The following is a 21389-nucleotide window of genomic DNA, read 5'->3' on the forward strand; positions in this document are numbered from 1 at the left end:
TATGGTTGTGAGAATTTACTTATAAATAACAATTAAAGTATTTAGGCTTTATAGAAACCTGAAAAAGAAACTAAATTACAAAAAAACAGAATAGTAGTTAATAACTGTAGTAACTAAAGTACACACACGTTTGATGATGAATAATTCATAACTCTTTTTTTTTTAGTGAATATCTTTAACTCACAGCTTCACCTCCAAGGGAGCTAGGGTCTACATTTATGACTTAAAACCTTCTCTGGGATAACACGAATGTACACTGCAAATTTGAAAGGAATTGATGGGTTGGTTCTCACGTGATGCTATTACAAATAAATCCCAGACAAACAAACTTTTGGCTTTAAAGAATAACATATATTGATTTAATGGTAAGGAATAATAAATAAATACACCAATTCTTCATTGAATTATTACAAAAAAATTAAGAAATCAGTTTACCTGTAGAAATGTGAGCTGTATTTGTTCTAGGTGCTAGTGGAGTTTCTGTAATTACTGTTGATTCTGAGTTTCCTCTAATTGAGTGATTTCTCTGTGATAATATTGTTCTTTCATTTCGTCGAAATTTTGCTCTTCTATTTTGAAACCAAACCTTTTAACAGAAATAAATTACTTATATTAAATTTTTATTTAATCTGATTATGTTTCAGATAAAACTTATGTTAGTACCAGATCCATTTGGAAATCTCCTTATCTTTGATAATCTGCTTTATTCCAATTCCTATTCTTATTTTTATAGGAACAGCCAGTTAGCAAAATAATTCCTGAGAGGAAATAGTGTTTCCCTTTTTAAGTTATTTCATGAATTCCAAGATAATTAGTCATCCTTTTATATCACAAGACAAAATCAAATTTAGATCTATTAAAAGAAGAGATTATTTAGGCAAGTAGATAAAGTAGTATATTTCTGGTGTTTATTTATCTTTTATCAAAGATTATCCTATCAGACAGTTGTTGGGCTCATTAAGAGTAACAGTAAGAATGAATAATGTTTGGCTTTTAGAATAGAAGATTCTTGATGCATTTATAAGTACATGAGCATGATTAATGATTTTATTGTCAGTTTGGTCTGTCCTTTTTTAATTTTTATCTCCATCAGCTTTTCTATAACATACGTTTGATTCATATAATGCATCAGGACCATTATGGCTGGCATACATGACCAAATAAGTATACCACACAATAATACCAATATAATGAATAGTGCAGTGCTAATAATGACCTACTGTATTTAAGGTAGAATATTTCCATTATTATTAAAAAAAATATGCTCCAAATCAATAATGTTTTAAAGCCTATAATGTTTTATTTCAAACATACCAATATGTTAACTCTAATATTTGATATTTTAGAGATTGTTTTAATAAAAAATTAATGATCATTTATTAGAGTTTTAGGGTTTACGGTAAAATTCATACTACTGACAACAGCGATACAATTTTTAAAATAAAAAATTTAATTATGTTTTCTGGAATAATAATAATTATAATTTAATTTAATAATAATAATAATAATAATAATAATAATAATAATAATAATAATAATAATAATCCAGGGCGGCAACAGCTGTACTTACGTACATTACATATAGCTGGCTAACGGGGCTCCGAGTTAATTCCTCAGTTATGCTTTTTACGTTTGACCTGTTTCCAACTTCAGGTCACTAAACGGACTGGATTTTTCGGCTACCTGCAGGAAATGGAATAATAAACGATTTTGGAAATGGACTCATACCACTCTTAGAGCTGGCGATGTGGCGGCCAGGGTCAATGTTATTGCAGGTGTAACGGAGACCCTTCCGTTGTCCACATGCCCCCTGCGATCGCAAGCATGTAGCAATGGTGCCCATGTATGTCGGTGCATGGGAGCTCTTAAAGCTTCGGTGAGTAGGAACCTGGAGTCAGTGCAGAGACTGCGCATCCGCTCTCTGCCAGGACATATGCCGGTTCCACCGGAGTACTGGATCGGACCTCCAAGGATAGTAGCCCTGGAGTGGGGGTGTACCCCGGCGGCTAGCCTTGCTACAGAAGGGATCAACCGTTCATGAATATTGAACAATCAAACGTTGCAGAGGGTGCACGTAAACACCCTCGTTTAGAATCCTCCGACTCGCCACAAGCGAAGAGGAAAAAGAGCAAAGAGTGTGACAAAATCAAGAAAGATGCTGTTAGAATCAGTAAAGACCTACGTAAAAGCTTATTTGGCTATAGTGTACCTATGCCAAGATTTTTAATTATTACAAAGGAGAATGGAAACTTCCAAAAGGTTAGTCCATTCTTAATCGCAAGAGAAACTACAAATTGTGCTGGTGGTCCCATTAAAGAAATTCGAAAGACTTTTAATGGATTACACGTCGAAACTATCAACGACGTGCAAAGCCAGAAAGTCCAGGCGTTGAAGAAGATCGCTGAATTTGCGGTTTCTGTTCAACCGCATAGCACACTGAACTCATCCAGAGGAGTTGTTGTTTGTCGCGATCTTCTTAATTGTACAGAAGAAGAAATTTTGAGTCAGGGAGTGACTCAGTGTCGCAGACTAACTATGCGAAGAAATGGTGAAGTTGTTCCTTCGGCCTCGCATGTTTTAACATTTAATAGGCCGAATCTTCCTGAAAAGGTACGAGCTGGCATCCATCGGCTTGATGTACGAGCATTTATTCCGCAGCCGATGAGATGTTTTAAGTGTCAACGATTCGGACACACAGCAGCTAGATGTGAAGCGCAGGAAATATGCATATGTGGAGAGAAAACACATGAGGGGGACCCATGTAAAGACCCATGTACAGTTAACGCAGGTTAACTGTACATGCGTTAACTGTAAAGGGCATCACGATTGTCGTTCAAGAAACTGCCCTACATATAAATTAGAAACAGCGATTCAGGAAGTTAAAACGCTTCAGAAGGTCAGTTATCCTGAAGCGAAGAAGATTGTTAATCAACGTACACCACGACCATCGACTTCTTACGCAGAAGCAGCGGCTGCCCCTTCCACATCTAAAATTAATGTGGAGAAGTTGCTTAACACGATGGCACCAAGTCTTGCGACAATGATTGAAAGAATCATTGATTCAAAGATTGAGTCGACTCATCAGAGAAAATAAATTAAAGATGAGAAGGCTCATCCCCGGACTGACGCCGTTGACATCAGAGACGCACCAGCACAGTTTAAATCACCAGCTAAACCTGCGATTATTAAGCCACCAACTGAAGTAAGAATAAAAAATCTTGACTTATCTAGCAAAGAGAAACGGATCACTCCGTCGTCTAGTCACAAGCTTAAAGAAATTGTGACAAGAAAATCTGAATCTACAGAAATGGAGGTGCAAGTTATTATTGAGAAACCACCAGACGTAGAGAATATAAAACCTGTACCAATAGAGCCTCCAAAAGCGCAAAGATCAACTTCGGTGAGAGCATCTATTTCAGCTGGACCCAGTACTGCAGTAGAGATAGAGTCCAGCTCATCCGCCACGGAGAGTGGATCGCTTGTTAGTTTAGATTCCCTAGCAAAGATGCTAACAGCACCGACGAAACTTTCATCAACTGACGTCAGCCGCAGAACGTCACTGGCATCGGAAAGAGAGGAAGACGATGCCATGTCTGAGGCCTCAGATACGCTGTCATCAGAGGTTGAGGCCGTCAGAAGAATGGAGAAACGGTGCAAGAAAGGATGGCCGAAAGGAAAGCCTAGAAAGTAATATTCTGGATTCGAAGTTAGAAGAACGTAAATTTTTGAACATTTTTGATTCATAGAAATGTGAATAATTGAACCTTTTTTATTTATTTATTTATTTTTTATTTTTATTTTTTTGGAGTGGGATGGGGCTAATGACCAAAGTAGTCGATGCCCCTAAAAACCTCAAAGAAAAAAAAAATAATAATTTTTGCTTCCAGAAATCATGTGGATAATTATTTGTGTTAGCAAGATTACTACTATCTCTCTAACTCTCTCACTCTGTTTTTCTTCTTCCTCTTATCTCTTGTACATAGAGAGAGAAAATAGGTATTCTACAACAGTTATTGATATCACCATTTTTTTAATACTTAATACTTTTTTTTTTACTTTTGTAATACTTTCTACAGTAATTTACTTCTGAAATTATTGTAATTATTATATCTCTGTTTGAATTCTGAGACGTAGAATTTTTTAATTTATTATGATTATATGCATTGTTTGTGTGCGCGCATGCATGCACATGTGTGTAATACTTAAATATTCATTTAAATAAAGTATAGGTTGATTGTATCAGTTTTTTTCAGGAAGATAAGGTAGGTATTTAAAACTTAAGGTTGAGATGATATAAAAAGTACAAGGTAAGAGGAAAATATTTATGCGATGAAGGAAATGCATGAACATTCAGTCTAAAATAATATCTTATGAATACTCTGTAGTACCGTGTGTTTCAAAATGAATATAGTGGTTTTAAAGTTATGTAATATTTATTAAGTTTTACATGCATTGATAAATCATACATGAGGCAATAGCAGCGGTGATCCACTGTCTCAAATGTACCTGATTTTTTCACTGTAGACAATGATTTTTTCACTGTAGACAACGCATCATCATAGAAAAACAAACAGAAGCGTCAAATTTGGGCTTCTCAGAGGCTAAAGCACAGGACCAGCCCTACCAATCCAATGATTAGGGAATCTTAAATTGAGAGTGCGTCAAACATCTAGGATAAAGTATGGGAGCGCATCATGTTGAAATATTACAGCAACGTTACTTTCTTGTTCAAGAAAGAAGAACATTTGAGAGCAACTCAAACACTTTTTCCTATGCGTTCAATGCGAGCACCAATCATCACGCGGTCCACATCCAGCCGGTAGGAGAGTTATCCGTACTTTAATCAGCAAGTCTGGAATAACTGACGCGAAAGCTGCTTCAATGCTTTGTCTCAAGTCAGGAAGGTGGTCGTCAGCTGGTATTGATGGGGCGCACATACTTTTGATCCTTTATAAACCCCTAAAGAAAAAAAATCGCACGGGGCGAACGTGGAGGCCACGGCAAACAAGCCCTGTCATCTGGTTCCCGACGACCAAAACAGCGGTTGTGGAGAATTTCATTCACCACTCACGTACAGCGTTATGCCAGCTAGGAGGCGCATCATCTTTTTGCCAAATAAAGATTTGTGGTTCGTACTGTAGTTGACAAAAGAGGCATAGTTGAAGCATATCAGAATATTTCATTCCAGATACACTTGCTTCCGCAAAAAATAACGGCCTGTAAACTTGCCGTTGGTATACGGCACAAAAACCATTCAGTTTTGGGACATCTCTTTCACACTGCACTATTTCGTGACGATTTTCCCCAGATAATCAGATTATGAGTGTTTACTTTTCAATTATAATGAAATGTTGATTCGTCACTGAATACGACACCATAAAGAAAGTCTTCATCGTTACGGTGCATTATTTCATTTGCAAAGGCAGTACCCAAATCATAATCTGTAGGCTACAGAGCTTGCACATGCCTAAAACAGTTTGAGTTGCTTTTTCATTTCATGTATAACTAATCAATGTACGTGAAACTTGAAAAATATTACACAAGTTTTAAAACTCCAATATTCATTTTGAAACACAATATTGTTTTCTTTTGGTACTGTGTTATATAATATTAAAAGAAAAAGAAAAAAAAACGTAAAATAATACCGTAAGGACAATTTTTTAAATAAAATAATATTTTTTTATTTTATGTTAAATTCAATATTTTATTAAATGGCCCTACAATTTAAAGGTATATTTTATACAAAATATAATTTTGTAAAGTAAACGAAATTTAAAAAATAAATTTTATAAGTACAGCATAATTGCAAAAGTTGTGTGAAGACGAAGTAAACGGGTTAAAAAATTATGCATATTTATCTTTTTATTTTTAAATTTATTTTTTCTATGGTTGATTTTAAAAAAGTTTTACGTTTTTTAAATTTCAATTTTTTTTATATTGGCTTCAAATAAAAAACATCTACAATCAACTTAACTTGCTGTTCCTTAATTTGGCACTGACTTCAAAAATATATAATTTAAAGAAAACATTTTAAAACATCTATTTCTTTTATTTTATTTTTTTTTTTTAACGTTGGGTTTATTACTTATAAACCTACTTATACTTATCTACTTACACGTTCTTTAGTTTTGAGTTTTATTTTTAAAAACAAATTATAAAAAAAGTACTACTGTGCAAACAAAACTTCGTTTCTAAGAAAAGTAAAGGTGAGAAATTTGCGTGTTATAAAAATAAGAAAAGTAACCCAGAAAAATGATGTAAAGGAACGTTCATACTATTAACTAGGAACTATGTTTTTTCTAAAATGAGCGAAGTACAGTCATCGAAAAAGATTGCAAAATTTAAAAAATCGTATCTCAGATATTAGTAGAGATAATCAAACTAATATTTTTTTTTTTAAATTCACCAACTCAAAAAGTTTTTTTACATACCTTAGAGTGGTTCAATATTCCGCTGGTCGCTCTGTAAACATTCAGCCGATAATCGACTTCTGCCCAGGTCCGCTGGTTCATCGCAGGCATAACTATGGCAATAGCAACGGTGATCCATTGTCTCAAATGTACATCCCTGATTTTTTCACTGTAGACAACGTTTTTTAACGCATCCACAATAGAAAAACGTCCAGGAGCGTCAAATCTGGGCTTCTCAAAGGCCAAAGTACAGGAACCGCCTTACCAATCAAACGATTAGGGAATCTTTCATTGAGAGCGCGTCGAACATCTAGGATAAAGTATAGGGGGCACCATCTTGTTGAAAAATTATAGCAACGTTACTTTCTTTTTCAATTTGGTCAACTTGCGTGGAAACGTACAGTTGTAGCATGTCTAAATAAACATTCCCTGTGATAGTAGGCTCATGAAAAAAGAAGGGCCGATCACACGATCGGACATCAAATCACATCACACGTTTATTTTTGGGGAAACTCTGACATACTCAATAATTATCATTGGGTTGCTGAGATCCCTATATCCTACAATTATGCCGGTTGACACAACCACCGACATGGAAAGTCGTTTCATTTGCAAACATAATACGTTTTAAAAATGTTTCATCGTCGTCAATATTATTAAACATTTTACTTGCAAATTCTACACGTTTAGGACAGTCCGCAAGGTTTAAATTATGTAAAAATGTTTCTTGAGTTGGTGAATTTAAAAACATTATCTGATAGAAATTAATTACGGGATCACATTTTATGGAGCAATTTATACTAAGAGTACAACCCAAAAGAAAATGATCGAAACCAGATCGGCGTACTTAGTCAAAGGTAAAATAACAACGATTAAACAAAGTTACCAATAAAAAACAGTTCACGAAAAAATATTTAAAGAAGTCAACCTGTTTTGTGACAGTTTTGTATTTGCGTTATTTAAAATTTTGAATTGAAAATTAGATGATGTTATAAATAAATAACGGAATTATCACTTAACAGCAGTTTGCGAGACAAAGTATGTAGAGTCTCAGATTATGTTCTTCCGGAACGTCCCGAGTTTGAATACCGGTTATGCTTAACATTTTTCAAACTAAAAACCCTTTCACCCCATATTTCTACGCGTATTGACATTTTTTTATTTGGTGAATTATAACTATAAAATAAGAAAGTGTAATATACATATTTATAGCTAAACGAAGTATGTCCTAGGATCTATTTAAGGTATTAAAATTAATTTATTTTAAAATTAAATAAAACGTTGAAATAGAATCTTACTTTAACATAATTTTCTATCTAGTTTAATAATGTGGCGCATGTTCTTATCTTGAATACTGATGTTAGTTTATTTGTTTTAATTGTTGACGTCATTCTAAGTTCCAAGAATGCAAAATGATTGCTTTTTTCTTTGATGAATGTATGAACGTAAATTAATTAAAAATTGTTAATATAACAAACTTATCGATCACAGTATTCCATGTTATAGGTGAAAATATGTTCCACGATATTACAATATTATCTTTAATATTATTTACTATTACGATATTATTATCCTCGATATATTATTTTAAGTTATAATGAAAAATTAAACGAGACTAATGTATAACCGATTGGTGTAATTATGTATGGCATTTTCACTAGCTACAAAATTATTTCATTTTATCCTCTGACCTAATAGTGAAATCAGAGGCTTAAAAAAAGCTTTAGTTATGCATGAGAGTGTGTTTGCGTATATTTATGAGTTAATATATTGTTAAAATCGTTACTTTGTTAATTAAATTAACATATAAAAATGTTTTATACAATTATTATTATTAAACTGTTGTGTAACAAATGTAATAATGATAAATTAGTTGTAGGAAATACTGTAAAGAAAAAGCAAATAATAAACTTGTTTTCGAATCAAATGATAAAAAAGAAGAAAAACTTTAAGATCTATATTTATTAAATTAAAGGGGGAGGTGATTAACATTCTCTAATAATGAGTTTGGAAGAGTTGTCGATTCAGACAGGTGGAGGAGGTCACGTGACTGTGTTGGTTACACAAACATCTGTGGTAGACGTAGTCGCGCTCTGTCGGTTGGTGCTGAAATTTGTTTGTTATAATAACAACGTTACTGTCACGCGTGTTAATGATCTAAATGTACAGTTTATTTTAAATGTGTTAGTTGGTTTTGAATTTGTAATGTGTTATAATATGAAATCGGTCTTGTGTATATGAGTGATATTTTGTCTGAATTGTACTACTTGTAATCAGTCAGTAAGTAAATAATTTACATTGTTTATTACAAACCTTTTATTTTAACGATGTTCAATTAATAATTACTGACTAGATGATAGGCTTAATAATGTTAATCTGTAATATTTTACATATTAGTGTTCTGTTTACATATTATCTGTCTGTTACATATTATTCTATTACATATTAACTGTTGTTAGAGTTCGTAATGGTTGTAAATCGTGAGCTAGTAGACAATTTTGTTTAACAGTTTAATTTTTAATGTTTGTCAACGATGTTTATTCATACAATATAATTTAAAGCTCTACCTACTTGTTTTAAAAAGTTATTGCTACACCCAGTAAATCAAAGTTTTCTTAAATCATTAATAATAAAATTAGTTTTAAAAAAGTAAAAAAATAATTTTTATACGTTTTTGAAAAATTAGTTTTAATAGCTAAAAAACTGTTCTTAAGTTAAAAATTAAACTTAAATTAAGTGAACTATTTTTGTTATTTGTATTTAAAGTCTGATGTTGTAAGCTTTTGCGGTATAGTTTGCTAATCAAATTATCATTGCGAGAACAAAAATTTACGTTTTATTACATATAATCTTTTCTACATAAATAAGGCTTGATAACTTGTTCTTAACATTAGAGTGGTTCATCTCTTCATCGGTCTTACGAGAATCTTTAAATCCCTGTAATTTTCATAACTGGTTAAGATTTTTTGTATTATTTTAAACTTCCATATAGTTACACAATTATATTATAAATATAATATATTTATAATTATGTGGATTAATTATCAATTAAGTAGATAGTACAGCCATTAACGTTAATATTTCTATTGTTATTAAGACAATTTGGATGTCTTGTTAAGTGATAAAGTCTTGAAGGCTAATCAGATTGGTTTCGTTTATAAATAAATAAAATCATACTGTTCCACAATAGACCAATAATCCCGTAATTAGGAGTTACTGTTCTGAAGGTTTTAATTTCTGCATATTGGTTTAATGTAATTTTGAACACAAATTCAGTTTTTTTAGTATCAAATTCTGTTCATATATTTTTGTTTGAAGACTTCTGCTGATAAACCATCAAACCGGTTATAGAAGGGAGAGTAGTGTATTTTAATTTCTTTGACCGCATAGATTTTATTTTTTTCTATCCAAGAACCTCAACGTTTGCGGTCTCAGATAACAAAAAAAAAAAATATAGTTTAACTTTTCAATAATTATTACAAGACCTGTCCCATATAATAAAGTTACACATAAGTAGTGTACGTTTAATGGAAAAATGCTTGGCTCTATTGTTTTTTAAGAAGTTGTGAAGTCTCTTCAGTAAAAGATAATTTTTTTTTTTTAATTTTTAGCGTACTTATATGTTATAGAAAAAATTCGTACGGCCGATCTCCTTGGTTGATTGTGAACATCTCGGTCTCTAAACCGGCGTGCCCCGGGTTCAAACCCTGGTCAGGCATGGAATTTTTTTTACGATACAAAATTCCATTTACATATTCCCACGTGCAAGCTTTCAAAGCTTCTCTGGTGAATTAATTAATGAAGCCGAAAAAGAAAAAGTTTCTACTGACGCATATTGAAGGATATTAAAATTTTTTTCATCTAGTGTAGAAATATTTACGTGTTAATGAAAATAACTGATTTTCATCACTCAGAAAATCTTAAATTTTTTCAACTATTTTCTTCCTATTTTTTTTTTTGATTTTGTTTCTTGTAAGTGATATTTTAAAACAGTTTAGTATACGGAAGAAAAATGTGCAAGATAATATTTTTAAATTACACTCCTGTAAATTAATCAAGGTTAGCGAGCGAAGCGAGCTTAAGTTTGGTAGCTTAAGTTTGTAGCTTAAGTTTGGTTAAATTATATTTATAAAATAAATAAATATAAATAACCATTTATTAAAATTAATAAAAAGACTGTTTATTTTCCACCGAAATCCGATTGACTACTTTGTTTTTAAATAAAGCTGTAGCTGCGGTGGCGTTAATACGTAAGTACCTTCTTTTATATTACCAAACTTCAAACAGCAGGATATATTGATATTAACAATAACCCAAAAGTTTGCAACTTTTTCATCCAAAATAACTCAAAATATCAGGAAATATTGATATTCATAATAACCAGGTTTTATTATCTTTATATATATATATATATATATATAACATTTTTGGTTCAAAAATTTCAAAAACTACTAGATCAGTTTCATTCAAATTTATATATACTGAAGTAATGAATGTAAGAGTTTGATGAAGATTGGTTAAGTTGTTTTTGAGTTACGCTCAATTGTTCCAAAAAATTGGATATTTTGAGGGTCTAAAATCTCTAAAACTACGCAACAGATTTCAATGAAATTTAAATTTGCTGTAGTAATCTTTTTGAAGCTGTGCATGTGAACATTCTATGAAGACTTGGTGTGGTTGTTCTTCAGTTGCGCTCAATTTAAGGTGGATAACAGACAACATAAGAAAATAACATCAATTTGAAGCTATGTTAAACTCAAATCGACTATTTCAGTTTAACCTTAATTTGAAATTATGTTAAATTTGTATGGGTGTGTGTATTTTTCATACGCGCTTACACAGTGAATCACAGTGTTAAGTTTAAATTTGATGTTTGTGTAGGGTCTACTTGTTATTTTTAATTATTTCATCAATTACAGTTATAATAATTTAATTTTCTTACAGACAGAAAATATATTCTAATATTAAATAACTCTTATTTTTCTCATTTAGTTTGTTTTGTGTATTTCTTGCTCAAATAAAACAAAATAATTATACAAAATAAAATAATGAAAAGTCGGTGGCAGGAATTTTGAAAATTTAATTTGTAGATTAAATATAAAAATATGATTGTTTCCATTTTAGTTCTCCTTACAGGAGATTGGATGAATCGATAAATCCGGAAAGAATTGAATTTTTCCTTAAAAATGAAATTTAATATTTACATGATTTGAATCTCTGTTACTTTTTGTGATTTATTCATATTTAGACCAAGTAAAGCTTTTTGGTAAACGAGTTCAGTTTGATTTACTCTTCCAGAAATAATTTAAGAGGTTAAAGATTAGTATTTACGAATAGCTTTTATTATTATTATTACATTAGTAAAAGGATGTTGCCTCTTTCTACTTTTCTTCATGCTTGAACCGATCTAGTACTGATGATGTTAATTAAACAAAGACTTTTTATACATAGTGTGTTTTTAATTTTTTTTTCTCTTAAGTTGTATAACTCATTAGGCTATAAGATTTTTACTTTATTAATTATGATAGATTTATAGGTTTAATGTTTATATAATTTTTTTAAAGAATTGTTAGTGAAATAAAAATATGTTTGTGCCGTTACTTCGTTATATATAATGGGGGAAAAAATATTTTGTAAATAACATCTGTTTTTCTAGTCTGTAAATAAAATGCATGTATTATGATTTAAATATAACTTAATAGAAGCTATAATTTATTAAATACGCCTTGTTAAAATGGGACAAAATTAAAAAAAAAAAATCTTCAAGAAAAACATACAAGCTATTAGTTATGTTTTTGTTAACTCGTTTCTTGACGTTGATTTATTGAATTATATCAGGTAGAGTGGTAATATATGTTACTTCTACTTTGATTCAGTTGCAGTTTTATAAAATATTTTGTGTGTATGTATATATATATATATATATATATAAAATTATATATAGGGCTACTTCCTACTTCAGTGAACATATATTTCACTCTTTTTGCTTTTTGGGTAGCGGGAAGGCAACTCAAAAATTTCAAACGGTCATTTGTTAAAGAGCTCAGTGACACAAGAAAAATGATTTAATTAAAACTAAACTTTGATCGCCGGATCCAAAATGGTGGCCAACAATGTGCTCGTTTCACATAGCTGGAAATATGGTTCTAAGCTCCCTTTTAATTTTTTAGTTTTTTGAGTTATCGCGATTTTCTCTTTGAGAATATTCCCCGATGAGAGAGCTTAAATAAGTAAGTCTCAATTTATAGTATTCGGCCTTCAAAGTTGGCGGGGGGGGGGGGCAAGGAAGGCTCAAAAAATCTTATCAAGATTGGTTAAATCGTTTTTGGGTACGCTCAATTTAAGGTCGAAAAAAATTGAGCGGGACTAGTTAAGATTGATTCGTTATAGTGCTGCAAGTTGAACGTTGATCTTTATCTATGGTTAGCAATATCAAAGCAAATTAAATATATTAAAACCAAATTAAATTTACGAAGTCTGTCTTCTTGCGCAGAACTACATAAGAATTTTCAACGAACGAACAGTTCGTTATTGAATCCAATATGAATGTATGTGTGTAAACATTTTTTGTTCGTATTTTGATTTTGATTTCGGATTTGGATTAAACATCGTTAGAGGATTAGAAAAATACGCGAATGGCCGCGATCGGCCAGTCGTGTTTTATGTATTGTACTAAAATGTATAAATATCAATTTTGTAAATCAAGTTTAAGACCCCAAAATGGTGGAAAAATTAACTTTTTAATAATTGAAAAGAAGGTAAGCTATAAAATCCCCAAAACATGAGATAAATAAATTATATTAATTTAGCGTAAGTAGAAGTTGGAGATAATGACTTCGTTAGAAGTGAATTAATAATTGAGGCAAAAGTAACAGCAATAAGAATGTTCGTTCGAGAAAGTCTTACTAGACTTTTCATTAATAACTCATGTTTTAACTATTTTGGTAAAATTTATTTGATCAGTTCAATTAATGTTATAAGTCCGATTAAAATTTTAAAAAAAACAAGTGGTTCAATTTATTGCTTAAAATATTTTTATTACGTTTAAAGCTTATGTATGTAAAAATATTTAAGCGTTTAACTTTATGTATGAATAGCCATTAAATTTTAACCTGTCAATTTTTTCGTTTCATCTTACAGTGATCACACGGTTTTGATTAAGAACAGATATTGATTCCGTAGGGATTAAATGCTTTTTTTTTAACCTCCGGGACCACCGTTAGATATTACTTTAGAGGATGAGATAGATGATTTGTAGCGTGTGAAAATGCCATGCATGCCGGGATTCAAACCCGGAACTTCTTGATGAAAGGCCGAGACGCTACCAGTCGCGCCACGAAGGCCGACTAAAAATGCTGTTTATCTCCTTTTTCTTTAATTTGACTAGATTTAAAATAGATTTGACGGATTATAAGAAGAATGTTCATAGTATTTTTAGATTATAGGTAGGTACCTTGACAATACTATATTTATCTCCGCATAATTCAGAAACTGCGAACAAATTCAAAAAGAACTTGCTTTCTAACGTTTACTGATCTAAAATTAAATTTTATATCCATTTATTGTATATTGCCAGTGTTATACACGGGAATTTTGGGACATATTTTTAACCAATTTCGTTCCATATTTTGTCATAGTGTTTTTTAATTTTGAAATCATTCGTTAAATATTTTGTGTTTTACGTCCTTTAAAAACCAAGTCATTCGTGAACGTTATATAATTTATTTGTCTTCCTTTTACAATTTCTAGATTTTTTTGTTATATTTAGGTAAAACCACTAAGTTTCATCACTATTTTTATATTATTTTTCTGCCTCAGTAACAACTCTTTAATTAATCTCTTATCTTTTTAATTCACTCTTGACTATTTATTATTTCCATTAGTTTATCTCCCATCTGACTCGGTTGAAAGTTTTTTACGTATTATAAAAAAATACGCTTATTTCTTTATCTTCTTTTACGTGCTTGTCATCAATAGTTCTTATTTACTTTTCTTGTTTTCCTTTCCCTTCATAAATTCATATTACTTTTACAACCATTTATTAATTATTATAGTTATTTTAAACAATTTCGTCTTATACGATTTATGGAGTCTGAAAATTCGTCAGTATTAATTTCTGTACTAGTTAGTATAAAGTTCAAAATTGGTAAATGGTAATTATTTAACCAGTTTATTAGTTTATAAAATTACGTAAATTATTCCCGTGTAAGTTGCGGGAAACCGAAATAAGGTGCTGGAACGTTTTCCATTATATTTCAAGTGCCTACATTAATATCACTAATGTAGGTTTATTTGTACACTAGGTTTACTTAGAATTATGTATTTCAAATTAGTTATGTAGGTGTTTCAACTTATTTATTTTATTTTATTGTTTGTAAGTTATTTATAAGGAATCTATTTTAACATTATTTTTAGTCAAATTCATTTAATCTTTTTTTTTAATTCACTGATAAAAATTCTTCTGAAATAAATAAAATATTAAAATTATGATTATTAATTAATTACACAAACCAGAATGGTTCCTTTATAAATACTTATTCAACAGGAGAAGTTGATGAATTTATCTCATTTGCAATGTTGGCAGACCATAACCGTAAGACACGCGTACTGTGTTGACTTAATCTACAACATCCGAACATCTGAGGGCCTGTCTCTTTTAACATGGAACTGTCCAGATTAGTTTCCGCCTTCCTTGTCAACTTTTTCACATATGGTTAACGTTTAGAGACTGCTTTTTACTTTTACCGCCTCTACAACAGCGGTAATGAAGGAAATACAGAATAAAATGTAGTACAGAATTGTATATGCAACGTATTTAATATTGTTATTAATTTACATAGAATATCAGTCAAGAGATTATTTGAAGAATGAAATCAATTTAAATTAATAATAAAGTGCAATGAGATAAAAAATAGAATTCATGACAAAAATAAGTTAGAATACAATAAAGTTTCTTTAACTTACAATGAATAACTAAATAAGCTAACGTAAATAGTTATCTAAAAAACCCTCAATTTCTAAATCGACTTTTTAGCGTGTTTAAATAATATGTTGCCATTAATGAGTTTTAAGTTTTTTGATTTTTTTTTAATGCATTTTCATACTCTTACATTAATGTTATTTCTTATATTTATTATTTATAAATTTTAATAATGGCTTTACCCCGTTTTTTTTTATGCCGAGGAAGTTCCTTTTCACGTTACAATACAGCATATATATATATATACTACCACAAAGTAAAATTACGGTAAACGTGCCAAAATTATCTTTCCTCTTTTTTGAAGTAATGATGTATAAAAAATCGAAAAATGAAAAAAAAGGAGTAAATTTCTGATCGTTCACATACATATCGCATATGTATCCGTACGCTTGTATGTTAACATTTATTTTGATTAATAACCTGGGATTGCCTGGATCAAAAATCTTTTAATTTGGTATGGCGTTTTCTATTAATGGGTTATTGATGTGTTAATCACATAAACTATTAAAGTGTAGCGTAGGGAATCTCATCAAAGGTGAAGATGTAGAAGGCAGTCGATAGTTATATCTCGCCTTTTTTGTCCCAAGTCCTTATATGCTCTATTGCCAATTTTTTTCTTCCATGGCATACATTTTTTTTATATATTAATTATATGTTCCGGTCTGAATAGGATATTTTACATATTTAACTTTGAATAACTTTTAAATTTCATCATAAATTGCAGTCTTACGTTAAGAAAAAGCTGCCTTCATTTATAAAAATTTGCCTATGGAGATATGAAGTACGATTTCATGTTTTAATAAAATTTAATGACATTAAAATATCAATATATCTTATTATTAAATTGGCCTTTCATGAACATTCATTATTTTCTAATTCATGGGCTGATATAAATCATGGATTCTAACCGATTTTTATTTTTATTGATTTAATTTTTCCAATTAATTTTACCATTAGTTTAAAAGAAATATATTTAACGGTTTTTAATTTAAAACTGTTTGTCGTATCGCGTCCATGACTTAGTTTATCAAATCGTGATTAACATTTATATCTTTACAAAACATAACTCTAAATCCAATCCGTATGGTAACTATGAACACAATAATATACACTTAAATATTTATATTTAGATTTGAAAACACATATTTTTGTTTTATATAACTGTTCTCCACCCATATTTACTAAGTTCTAAGAGTATTGATTAAAAATGAAAAGGTTTATGTTAATTTAATGTTTAAAAAAGTGAAAAGAATTATAACTCATTCAATAACATAGTTATAAATTTGGCATACTTCCAAATAAACTTATAAGCTCTATTGAAGGAAAATCGGTATTTGATAAAAAGTGGATTCCCATGTTGTTTGATAATACTGATTATGTTACCACTGTGAAATAAAATAGAATGCACAACTTTTGTAAGTAGTTTAAACTAGAAATATTTTTTTAAGATTTATATTAAATTTTCAAAAAAGAGCTGGTAATTATCTAACGTAAAGTTACAGTAGAAAATAAAAACAATCAAGAATTGAAAGATTTACTTGTACACTTAAATATATGATTCAATTTGTATTAAAATAATCATACAATATAAATAGAAAACAAACTAAATATCAAACTACAATACGACGGAAAATATCTTCCTTCATTTACGAAAAAAAGTATAAAAATAAACTGACAAGTTGTAAGTTTACTTTCCTGGCATGGGTTATTTATTCTCATATAGTGGAAAAGTAATGTTACATGAGAAAAAGTTACTTAAAATGGGGTAGGGGTAATCTATGATGAAGCTTTTATTGTAAAATTATCATTACCTGTTTAAATAAAACAAAAATCGTTTAAAAAATTAAAAAAAAAAACGGTATTTCTTAAATTTTTCCTGCTCTCTCATGTCGAAATCACCTTCCAAGAAAATATTTTCTTTTTTCTACTTTTATTTTTTATGTACAATAAAAAATTATTTAAGGTTTCTTTTTTTCTTTGGTCTTTACATTCCGATGCTAACTAAGAGGGACGCACACACAGACAGACATTCATACAAACGCCCTTTGTAGGGTAAGATTTAAATTTGATATAATCATAATGTTTTTATAAACCGCTTTTCAACGTATGCGCTACCGTCATTTGTAATTAGAATAATTTATAAAATAAATTGTAATATTTTTTTATCCATTTATTAATAAAATAATTGCCGGTCTAAGTCGGAGTGATAGCGTCTCAGCCTTTATTCTGGAGGTCCCGAGTTTGAATCCCGGTCTGGCAAGCATTTCTCATACGCTACAAATTGCCATCGGGGTAATGACCTTAGCAGTTGATGCTCGTAAAACCCGACCAACTGGTTCGTGCATTGATTAATAATATTTAATATAAAAAAGGCGAGCCTATGGCCCGCTACGAAATTGTTACATGGTTTATGTTATTATTACGGATGATTTTTGTTAAATGTTTTTGCTAATTCTTGCTAAATAACGTTCTTCAATTTAGCCTACTAACAACCACAAAATTTTTTACAATGATTAGCTATTTTTGAATTGTGATTTTTTAGCATAACTCTAACCCCAATTTTTTCCTTTTTTATCCCCAAATCACAAATATAATTTTAGATAAATATTTATAAACATAATTTAAATAATTATAACAATACAAAAAAATCAAAATGAAGAAAAATAATGACAATCTTAAATTTGATTCATGTTAAATAGTTAAATTGAGTATATATAATAATATAAATGATAAATATTTAATGTATTTATAGAGAATAAAATATGTAATAGTTTAACTCCAAACGAGGCGTCCAAAATATGCAAGACAAAATTTATGATAACGAGAAGTACGAATCTTACAGTTTCAATAACTTTTTAAAAACCTGCAACGAAAATAAAGATAAAGCAAATGCAGTGTGCTACTTTGTTTCATTTTACCAAGAAACGCTTCATTTAAAATAAAAATGTGAGCGCATATATAGCAAACAGACCAATGCACCCACCATGCTTCTTCATACGAACGATTATACGTTAAATAACAATATTGTTAAAATGTCTCTTATGATTATTTAGATAAAAATAATAATTTAATTTGATTATTTCATTAATTAAATGTTTGGATGTGTTAGATTTAATTTTAAAAAATCTAATTAGATTTCAAAAAAAAAATCGATTAATTATTTATTTGTTAAAAAATCGATTTTTTTAACGAGGCGATGAAAAGCGTTTTTATCAGTTTTTAATTCTAAGTATACCCAATTTTTTCTTAACTCAAGATTCTACTAAAGAATCTTATAAAAGAAGTAATTTTAACATTATATAATATTTAGTTTATTATGTTAGTATATAAATAGTACTGTAAAGTACAGCATAATGTAACAATCTGAACTACCATATAGAAGTTGCAAAACTGTTATATCATAATTACCCACGTACTAGCCCGCGGGATTTGAAAAGTTATCGTAGTTTATCCAACTTATTTTCATGATTAAATGTAACATAACATATGAGTACATATCTAACATATTTAATGATATGAGTATTTTGCAGTTCTAAAATAATTCAAAATTGTATTCAAACTATTTTTCAGGTAGATTTCATAAGAAAGCTACCTATTGTAATGGGTACCATGATCCGACTTCCGGAAAATTTCGACATATCTTCGCGTTTCACATCCCCAGACTCCAAAACCACCGTCAGTTCAAAGGTTTATATATATATATATATATATATACACAGGGTGTCCCATATAAAACGCAACCCAACCTTATTGATATAATAAAAAGGCATGTGTAAATGTAAAATTATTACCATCCATTACCTTACATTTAGAGTAAATGTTGGAAGTGGCCGCCATCTTCTTGAATACAAGCTTTAATTCTTTTTACAGCGTTTCTTGCAACTTTTTTCAAAGTTAGTGGCTGGATATTTAATACAGCTTGTTCAATATTGACTTTCAATTGTTCAAGTGTGCGTGGTTTGTTTCTGTAGGCTTTTTCTTTGAGGTAACCCTATAGAAAAAAATCCGCCGCAGTCAAATCTGGAGATCTTGGTGGCCACAAGCCTCGACCGATAACACGATTACCAAAGAATTCCTCAACGAAATCAGAAGTTGAACCTGCGTAGTGCTATGTCGCACCGTCATGTTGTAGCCAGCAGTGTCTGTCTTCCTCTTCCAAGAGTGCAATGAACTTATATAAAATATTCTGATATCGTTCTGCATTAATTGTGTACTCGAAAAAAATAGGACCGATTATTTTCTTCCGCGATATCGCGCACCACACGCCCAACTTCTGCGGGTGTAATTGTTTTTCGTGATAAACGTGGGGATTTTCAGCACTCCAAATTCTACTGTTTTGGCTATTTACGTAGCCATCCAAATGAAACCGTGCTTCATCTGTGAAAAATAACGAATCTATAACATTAAATCCCTCACGCAGAAATCGACGGAACCGTTGACAATGTTGTAGCCGTTTTTCTTTGTCGGGCTCAAGAAGTAGATGAACCGTTTGAATGCGATAAGGTCGTAATTATAATTGTTTGGTCGCCCGATGAACGGTTGATTTAGACAAATTAATTTCAGCAGACAAACGTCTGATCGATTTATTTGGCGAGGCGAGTAATCGGTCTTTGATTTCAGTGACTGTATCTGTATCCAACACTGACGCAGATCTTTTGTGTTCCTTGTTATTAACAGAACCGGTCTCTCTAAATTTTGCAACTAACCTTAATACTGATGTTTTGTTAGGAGCTGGTTTATCTGGGTAATTATGGCGAAACAAATCTTGCACTGCAACCACTGATTTCGTACTGAAGTACGACTGAACAATGAAAACACGTTCATCTAGCGAAAACACCATCTTGTCTCTAGCAATACACTGAACGTTATGATTGCACTTTTGTTACTATCGGTAGTCTTCTACTGCGTCGCCGCGATGTTCAGATGTTGGACGAGTCCATTTCAGTAACGAGTAGGGGAGTAAGCTTGATTTTTGAAATTTCATGGATGAGTGATTGATGAGTTGCGTTTTATATGGGACACTCTGTATATATATGTATAATATAATTATATTCTTTTGGACATGATAACTGCCGTAATTTTGCACCAATCGCTTTCAAATTGATTCATAAAATATAACGACCCAAAATCTCGGTCGAGTTCATTAATGGGCAAAATCGGACCATGGGGGTGGAAATGGGGGCTTTTTCGAAAAAAAATATTGCTATAACTTTCTTATTGAGTAAATATCAAATTCATTTAAACTTCCTACTATTATTTGAATAAGGGACTAGAACTTATCAAAGTAAGCTTTTTGAAATCACCAACCATTGGCCCAGGAGGTGGAAAAAATGGGGTTTAGAACACAAAAAAAATTATACCTTCCTTAATACGCACAGTATCGAATTGGTTTAAAGTTGCCGTTAGTCCTCTAAATATTACCTAAAACTTTTGTCTGAAATAATATTTGATATGATCAATCCTTGCGGCAAGGGATGACCAAAATGTTGCTGGAATTGTAAGAAGATGGGGCTTGTCGTATGCTAAACATGTGAAACTTTTTTCACATGCAAGCATTGTCGTATTGAGTAAATTTGAAGTTTTTCTTAACATTATTGTGGAAATCTTTTTTATCCCCTACTTAGCACTGGTGAAATCTACATCCGCCTTCCGGCCCTGCCGAAAGGGTTTTTTGAGAAATTTATAATAATTTAAGTACAGTAGTAATGAGATATAGAAAAGTAATTAAAATCAATATCTATTTCAGTTCGGATTAAAATTAAAAAAATTATAATGATAAGGTTTGGTCTAAGAAATTAATTTTCACGTTATATTTCTAATTTTTTAAATTTTCTCATATTTTTAATAATAACATACAAAAAAATAAACTAATAATTAAGAAAATTTTCACAAAATCTTATTAAAGAAGAAAATAATAGAATAAGGTTAAAAATAATTATAAAAGATCTAAAAATAAAAGACCTTATAATCAACAATAAACGGCTCTTTCAATCACAGTT

General features: G+C 30.5%; 1 protein-coding gene and 1 long non-coding RNA gene across 2 annotated transcripts in view; one reads left to right on the forward strand and one right to left on the reverse strand.

Annotated features, from left to right (window-relative positions):
- Window positions 1-21389, reverse strand: part of LOC142328077 (paired mesoderm homeobox protein 2-like) — a 60897-nt gene that overhangs the window by 10360 nt on the left and 29148 nt on the right. Inside the window, exon 3 of the mRNA XM_075371559.1 lies at window positions 436-586. Coding sequence (XP_075227674.1) covers window positions 436-586 — 151 coding nt within the window. The remainder of the gene's footprint in view (window positions 1-435; window positions 587-21389) is intronic.
- Window positions 8567-21389, forward strand: part of LOC142328078 (uncharacterized) — a 193506-nt gene continuing 180683 nt past the window's right edge. The window contains exon 1 of the long non-coding RNA XR_012757183.1: window positions 8567-8690. This is a non-coding gene — a long non-coding RNA (uncharacterized LOC142328078). The remainder of the gene's footprint in view (window positions 8691-21389) is intronic.

This window comes from Lycorma delicatula, chromosome 7, assembly GCF_047948215.1.
Source record: "Lycorma delicatula isolate Av1 chromosome 7, ASM4794821v1, whole genome shotgun sequence".
NCBI classification, from domain to species: domain Eukaryota; kingdom Metazoa; phylum Arthropoda; class Insecta; order Hemiptera; family Fulgoridae; genus Lycorma; species Lycorma delicatula.